This window comes from Diadema antillarum, unplaced genomic scaffold (genome assembly GCF_040938485.1).
Source record: "Diadema antillarum isolate AM-2024a unplaced genomic scaffold, OU_Dant_1.0 seq00000768_RagTag, whole genome shotgun sequence".
NCBI classification, from domain to species: domain Eukaryota; kingdom Metazoa; phylum Echinodermata; class Echinoidea; order Diadematoida; family Diadematidae; genus Diadema; species Diadema antillarum.
This window is the reverse complement of record NW_027271658.1, coordinates 605,503-613,681: the sequence shown is the minus strand read 5'-3', so window position 1 is coordinate 613,681 and position 8,179 is coordinate 605,503. Positions and strand designations below refer to the sequence as shown.

Sequence of the window (8,179 nt, the reverse complement as noted above, 5' to 3'; positions counted from 1 at the left end):
ACATGTTCCTTGGGCAATATAGTGCTTTGATTTTTTTGTGATTTCTACTTTATTATCATGCCTTTCATTGATTTCGTTTGTGGTTTGATAAAATTCAATAAAGTAAAGTACAAAGGAAGATCGGAATTGACAGACACACGATTACCCCCAAAGCAATCAATGTTTTCATGATGTGTATTAGGACGGCTAGTGACGTGTACACGTGTTATTACGTTTTGAGTATCAAACTATCATTGAAACGCTCTTTCTGGTCTGCGTAGTGATGGGTAACTTACCGTGCATGACCCAAAATTTAATAAGTGCGAGCAGTGATGGTACATGACACAAGTGCAAATTGTCACAAGCAAGACACTGTTAAAACAAAAGAGGCAGTAAAACACATACTATAGCATGGGTACAAAAAGGCGAGAGGAATAGGAGGAACTGAAGATTATGTGCATATAAGCTACGAAAGAAAAGTAAATTAATCATTTTGCAAGATGAATGATAATGATAAGAGTATGATAACGATTGAGTCACTGACTGAATACAGTGCTCTAGCATCAGAAAACTGATATGAAGAAAAGAAAAATCCATCACGAAATACACACAACAAAGTCAATTAGTTAAAAGCGGTCAAAATTATCAGAAAAAAAAATGTATCTACCAGCCGTGGCAACTAAGTGCGGGGCCACCGCTGATCTATGGAAGGTCCAATTTCTGTGTCTTCGTGATGACAAATTTCATGAACTCGTACTTTTAATCACTCTCATTTAAGGCATCAACAGCTAGCAATCAAGTGTTATCTACGGTATTATTCATTGTTAAAGTCGTCCCTACATACATGTATTTCACTTTGGGCAAACATCGAATACTGGTAAAACAAAGTGATCAAAGTGCCTGCCTTCGAGACGCCAAGTTTGTCCTTGAAAGTAATTTGTTCCAATGACAATGATTAATAGTTCGAGGTAAATATGATTATTATGTGGTTATACAGTTCAGAAAATATTGTACGATTGTTACAAACAAAATGCATCATTGTGATATCGTTGAATGTCACAATGATGCCGCCCCATCCTTTCAGCTTATCATCATTACAAGCAAACGGGAAATATATCTCTTACCTCCTGGACTCTAGGTAGACAGCGCTTAACTCCTGCCGAGTAATTAAACTTTATATCAGACGCTCTTCGGCGGAAAGCGAGTCAGACTGGCTCTGCAACCTTTATAAAGGCAAATCAAGAGATCTGATGAAGTATACGACTGACCTAGGCTGTTTGATGGAGGATCAAAGTCACACTGAGAGAGAAGCGAATAGCTCGGCTATAAAACGTTTCTCTTACTACTCTGAACCGCCTACTATGACGTTCGCCCATCCCTCTCATCTGCAGATATATCCAGTGGTTTTAAAGGCTGCGGGTAATTCTGAATGATGCTGTCCGTATCCCAGCAACAGAAGAAGAGTCCGCTTTTTACAATAACACTCATCGTGGCATTACATGTTTTGAATACATCTTTTATACCTCTCTCTCTCTCTCTCTCTCTCTCTCACATTCTCTTTCATATGTCGCTCTCTTTCTAGCTGCGGCTCCTGTATGTCCATGTTTTTAATTATGTGTGCTAATACGCAGTGAATTTGGAGACATGTTTGTGATCAAGCCTAAGGAGATATTACAGATCGTCTTTATTAACAGGACAGTGATGTGATGAGATCCATTTTAACGTAAGCTTTGAATTGCGTCCTTGTATAATCGAGAGTCGGGGGAGAGGGGAGGAGGATCAGGTGGTTTCACGTTATGCGTGATATCATTAGATACTTGTCAGATTTATGCTTTTAAGAAAATCAGATTGAATTAAAAAAAAAAGACATGGCCAATAAGTTTTCTTCCACGTTTACACCATAATTTCCAATAATATTTGTGATTTTCATGAGCAACTGCAGTGAGTAATTGCGCTGATCAACAATGAATTCATCATTCTAAAATTATTATACAACGTCCTTAAGATTTATTTAGTTACTTCCGCAAATATTAGTATTCTATATAAATATCGAATGAGAATCATTCGTGAGTATTTACTCATTAAAAAAAAAAAATGTCTGGTATCGGTTTCAATGTAGGTTAATTGTTCTTACAGCCCCTTCTCAAGTGGTGTGATCGCTTGCGACCATTAATTTTCATGACAGGCTGCAACAGACTTCTATCGCCATCGATCTCATAAGATCGCAAAAAGGCTTTAGCAAAATGATACAGCTGTCGTACAAAAGAAGCGACTAGAAGAGACCGTTGCACGCATAACAGTCGCATTTGCTCACATAATTTATGCTCGTGCGACTGGTTGTGCGTTCACATGCGCGTGTTGCACAAGCGATTGCGAGTGGCTTGACGCCTATCACAATAGTCGCACGACCGATCGCATGGTCGAGCGACTGGCCGTGAGACTATGCAATCGCTCGTGCGATTGAATGAGACCGGTGTGAGTCGTTGTGCAAGTAGCGTAGGGTACAACAGGGAGGTGTTATAGACCGAGTGGCCACACTCTTCGTAATCAATGCTATCACATGTCTGGGTTTGAAAGCATTACAATAGCATTGTCTAACATTCCTGTACGCTTTGAAATCGTACACCGCTTTCTCTAATAGACAAGAAGTTTCACATTTCAAAAAAAATGGCAAGCTGTGTTTCGATGAATGAATACTAAAATGAATGTTTTGAATAAATACATGTACTAGAATTTTCTCAGAATAGTTTCGGAAAGAACTCACAGTACTGTTGTACACATAGTTGCACAAATAGTCTATTGAAACTAAAGTCCTCTCAAAATTATAATATTCTTTCATAATGCGCATATTTGCGTATGTTAGTTTCTTGTCTTTTTATTTGACGTAATACTTATCAATCAAGCGTTTTTTTTGTTTTTTTTGCAGATTATGATTTGTGTACTTTTTCTTGATAAAAGTGTACCGTAATTCTTACATTGGATTTTGATTTGCTGCTTTCAAAGCACACAAATTATCTGGGTTTTCTTTTTTGCCAGCACATTGAAAGAGAGAGAGAGAAAGAGAGAGAGAGAGAGAGAGAGGGAGAGAGAACTGCTGAGGGAGGCCTCTTCTCTTTTCTGTGAGCACTAAGTCCTGATTATATCGTTGCCGTATTTATTTATTGAAGCACGGGAATAAAAAAAAAAAACCGAAACAAAACAAAACCCGCTTTCATGTAAAGAGCTCGTTTTCAACAAGTCCGTACAAGTTACGTAATAGGTTCACAAAGTAAATAAAAAGTAATAATTAGCTATTATGAAGAGGAAGATAGAACAGTATTATGAAAACAAAGTATCGGAAGAGCAGCAGCAGTATTCATCCTACTTCATAAAAGGCTGAAAACATTCTGAAGCTCATCTCCACAAGTCTCCTATGGGCCTACCCCGAGGAATTAGGCGATCTCATGCAGTCGTGCAATGGTGGTACAACGTTGCATGGTGTGTTGCGAACGGTCATGCAGCAGTCTTATGGTTTTAGAACAATCGCATCCACTCACAAGACTGGTCGCTATGAGTCACTAGCCCACGGAATTGTAGCACAACCTCCAGCCGACCACATACGACTACTGAGTCGTGGAAACTCGCATCAAGTCATGCACTGTTGTGCAACACACGTACGACAAACGCACGACCTAATATCAGTGAATCGATCGCATCTGGTCGCCTCTGGATTTTGATCCCAGTCACGACCGCTCCAGGTTCGTGCGGCCTCCTACAACGAATGCGAGTGGTCTCACAACCCCAAGCGATCGGTCATGCAACACCCTAAAAACAAAAGAAAAGAAAAACTGTTGCAGGTGGTCGCAAACTGGTCGCAGACCAACTGTGAAAGAGGCTAAAGGAAAAAAACCAAAACAAAACCCGACTTTACCTAAGTAATGAATGAAAAACGATTGAATTTCGCATTATCTCTGCATGCCTTTCTGAAACATGAATAGGGTCAAGTCAATTGCTAAAGCCACTTCAATTCGAGTTGACGCTCCCACACGTCCCCACGAACATCTAATAACTTTCTTGGCATGCACATGCGATCAAATCATGAGTGAGCGTCTGAATTCTTTTCTTTTCTTCATCTTCTTTGTGATACTTCCCCATCATAGTTACACATGTTCGGGTTCAGCGATACTCTTCATTGTCTTCATACTTGGTAATTATGACAGTCTGATAGAGGGCAGTATTACATTTGTCCCAGCCGACGTTGTATGCACTGACTCACTGTGTTACCCTCGCGTAGTGCTCATTCGACGGTGGAACGGCTCTGTCATCGTACATCTATCGCCCTATGTGGTGTTTTGCCAGTGAACAAGAGCGGTTAGACAGTTGTCGGGATGAACTGTAATCCGTTGTATGTCGTATCTTCCCACAATTAAGAACAATCATGCATTGACAATTGTGTCTGCGCCTCATTTGGACAAATTACCGGATCTATAGGATATAGCCTCGACATGGAACAGTCAAGTTTTCTCTGTCTACTTTTGACTTGTTACTCCATGACGTCAATGGTGTTGAGTTTGTCATTCAGAAACCAGCCCGATACTGTGTCGGCGTACGCGGGGGACACTATCTATATGAGATGTGATTTATACCTGGATGCAGGGGATCAGCCGTCTACATTGCGAGTAACATGGAAGAAGGTGGATAGTCGCAATACACTGAAAGATATCAGCATCCTAGGTCACATCGTGCTGGCTAATGCTGACCCAGAACGTTTCAGTATTGTGGGAGATCCGAGGATGGGTGAACATGACCTAAAGATACAGGACGTGCAATATGAAGATGCTGGGATGTACTTTTGTCAGGTAACTGCTTCGGGACGATTTCTTGAGTCAGCAGCCGGTAGACTGACAGTTCATGTCCCAATCCCAATCCCGACCTGTGAAATAAATCCACCCATTCCAACTGTGGGTCAGCGGGTCACGTTTGTTTGTGCTCAGCAGATGCATCCCCAGGTAAATTACGAAGCTCTAAATTGGTGGAATGAAACGTCGAGAAGTAAGATTGTGACACAAGGGCGGTACTCGGATGGTTCGATCTACTTTACCAGACTCCTGCTCGATTCTGATCGTAACCAAAAATTTGTCTGTAGTCAGGGACAAACATATGTTCCAGGCAGTCGAAATTGTTCCATCATACCGTTACCAGCCATTGAAATATCGACCATTGCAAACCCTTTAACTCATACCATCTTCATTAACCCCGCAATAAAAAACGTAACTGAAAGAAGCAGTGCAACATTCGGTTGTAGATCATCCGCCGGACCTGTCAGTCGATGGGTCTTTGGATACGGTAGCCGAGCTTCGAAGATCAGAGAAACGAGAAATAGATTCTTGGTGTCTGCTGACAAATCTGAATTAACTGTGATTAGAACTACATTAAATGACAGTAATTCTGTGGTTCGCTGTATTGTGGTTACGGATGCTGGCGAGAAACTGACGGCCCGCTCTGTGCTTTACGTTCTTCCCAGTAACACTCAGCCAGACGTTACTGATCCAAAAATCGCACCACCGCTTCCTCCCGTGTATACAGCTCGGCCAGCTGCTACTGACCGCTCGACCAGGGGACAGACAACACGACGCACAGTAACACCAGGTACGAAAAATGAGGACAAGACTGGCATAGCAGGAACGAACGTACCTGATGGAAAAACGTTCGTCAATGTGCAGAATACCCCATACAAGTTAACCACGCCCTCGGGAAAGGTGATTGAACCTACAACGAGGCGAGATGCTGCTCAGATTGAGGCAGATACTGGAGCTGACGCGACTACTGCAAGCGACAAAGACAATGATATCAATGTTTCTATATTGCGTAATGGCGGTGGTTTAGGGGGCATCAACACACATGAAGTTTCTAGCAACAGCAATCCTGAAAAAAATGATAACAACTCTGGAATAGCAGGGGCAATTATAGGGTCACTTCTGATAATTGCCCTTGTTGTTCTTCTTATATTCCTCATAAAGACGAAACGCTACCCTAAGACTGTTCCAAGCTGGATCCCGCCATCCTTAGTGGCTGCCCTGAAGAGGCCGCGCAAAAAGTCAGATCGGGAGAGTTTCAATAATAGTGAGTCTGCAGCCAGTGGCAAGGCGTCCATGAGGCTGAAGGAGATCGAGGTAGTGGTTAACCCCCCGCCTCCTGAGTGGCAATTTCGACTTAAGGACGTAGAGAATACTGGCGGTCGTGCCGAACACCCTTCGAATACTCCCAAGAATCATATGAACGATGGCCCAGTGTACGCCAACTTGTCCCCTGGTCTTTCCAAAGCTCACGTCGATGAGGACGTGCATGACGAGGACGAGGATGACTCACTCTTTTCATCAGACTTTGACGATGAACTGGACCTTGAAGGCGAAATTGTGGCAGAAATAGCAGCGAGATCGGGCGATGAGTGTCGCGAAGCTGGACTGAGTGAGAAGATTGTTGAGGAGAGAAAGAGTAGGAATGTGGAAGGTTTGGTTTATGCACAGTTAGACTTGGGACCTGACGCGGAAAAACGGTCCACAGTTTACATTGAGGGCGAAAAAACTCAATACGCCCACATACAACATGGGGAGTCTACCACACGGAAATAACACTGATTGCAAAAATTACTACGAGACTAGCATGGTGTGAACGAGTTGGTGTGATTTTTAGTGCATGATCTTTGTTGTTTTCGCAGTAAAGCAATATCAATGTGAATAACTCACTGAACAATGATCTATCGGATAACTTCGTATTGCATGACATAGTATGTAATCTCCTTGGAGTTTGTGAATTTGTGAATTTCCCTCTTCGACGAGAGAAATACATCAATTTGGTGCTAATATGTATTTTGATTACACTTCTGTAATGATAATGACACGTAATATCTGTATCAGTAAATTGAGGCTTTTTGACTGAAACAAACTAGATAGATAATAATAATAATAATGATAATAATAATAAGGTGTTATTTACCCAGGGTAGCCTCTTCAGTGTTGCCACTGTTCTACAAGAGGGTCCTGCTATCATTATTACCCTAGCGTTGCCAGGTACCCATTTATACACCTGGGTCGAGAGGGACATTGTGGGTAAAATCATCTTGTCCAAAGACGTAAGCGCTGAGTGGGACTCGAACTCGTTTCCTCCGATCGGGAGTCGGTAGTCTTATCCACTATGCCACAGCGCCCCCACAATCAATTGACTTCTTTTTTTTTCTTTTTTTTTTAAATAACATGTAAGGGCATCAGAATAGCACGTAATATACGTACATATGTGTGTGTAAAAAAAAGAGCTAACAACAATTTCCATACACAAGGGCTCACAATGACGGTATCTGAATATAAAAATGATATACATGTATACATGTACATGTATCTGTCTTATTTGATGATGTCATTTTTTGTGAAGACGCTGTATGATTTCATTCGCTGTGAATCTGTGCAATGTAATATATTATTCCGTGAACGATATGTAGAGCACGATGTCAGATTTCTTTTCCTCAAAGCCAGAACCGAACGGTTACGACAAATCCATAGGTTTCCAGTAATCTGGGAAAGCCTCTCTTCAGATGAGAGTATCGACATTGTATTTGGAGATGTTTCACATACTAAGTACTCTGTTACAAGTTCTTAAAAGTGCAATTCTGAAGAAGGTTTAAGTTGTAGTTTTGATATCATTTCAGAGAGTGATAGTTATTTAGGCCCAATGAATACAGCATACATGTATCATGTCGCCCTCCTCATATCCCCATTTTGTTCCTGTATGACTTCATGTTTAATTCACTGTGACTAATACAATGAAAGTGTTATTTTAGGTACAGATTTTGACATAGAGTATGGGTGTGGGGTAGAAGACCCTGCGGGTCATGGTAATTAAGTTTACCTTTTCTTGTCCCTGGCAGCCCTGTTTTCTATGTCACAATCTAGTTTTTTTTCTCTCATTTGTGTTTTGTCTCTGTGTTATAATTCATCTCATCTGAAGTCTCGAATTAAATAATAATAATAATAATAATAATAATAATAACAATAATAATAATTATAATCATAATAATGATAATAATAATACAATCGTGTTTGCACGACTAAGGTATGCTCGCATGACACCAAGAGCACTGAGGTAAAACGACATTCCAGCCTTTGTTCAAATCTCTAATCATTACGTATTCGTAAACTCAGCAATATCGCGGAGAGGGCAATGAACT

The 8,179-nt window shown here is 41.1% G+C and overlaps 1 protein-coding gene across 1 annotated transcript; it reads left to right on the top strand.

The window, feature by feature from the left end:
- The first annotated feature begins 4,278 nt into the window (after nt 1-4,278).
- On the top strand, nt 4,279-7,720 carry LOC139738802 (uncharacterized). Its single transcript, XM_071649440.1, has one exon. The coding sequence runs from the start codon at nt 4,464-4,466 to the stop codon at nt 6,588-6,590; it is 2,127 nt and encodes a 708-aa protein (XP_071505541.1). The 5' UTR covers nt 4,279-4,463; the 3' UTR covers nt 6,591-7,720.
- The last annotated feature ends 459 nt before the right edge of the window (nt 7,721-8,179 follow it).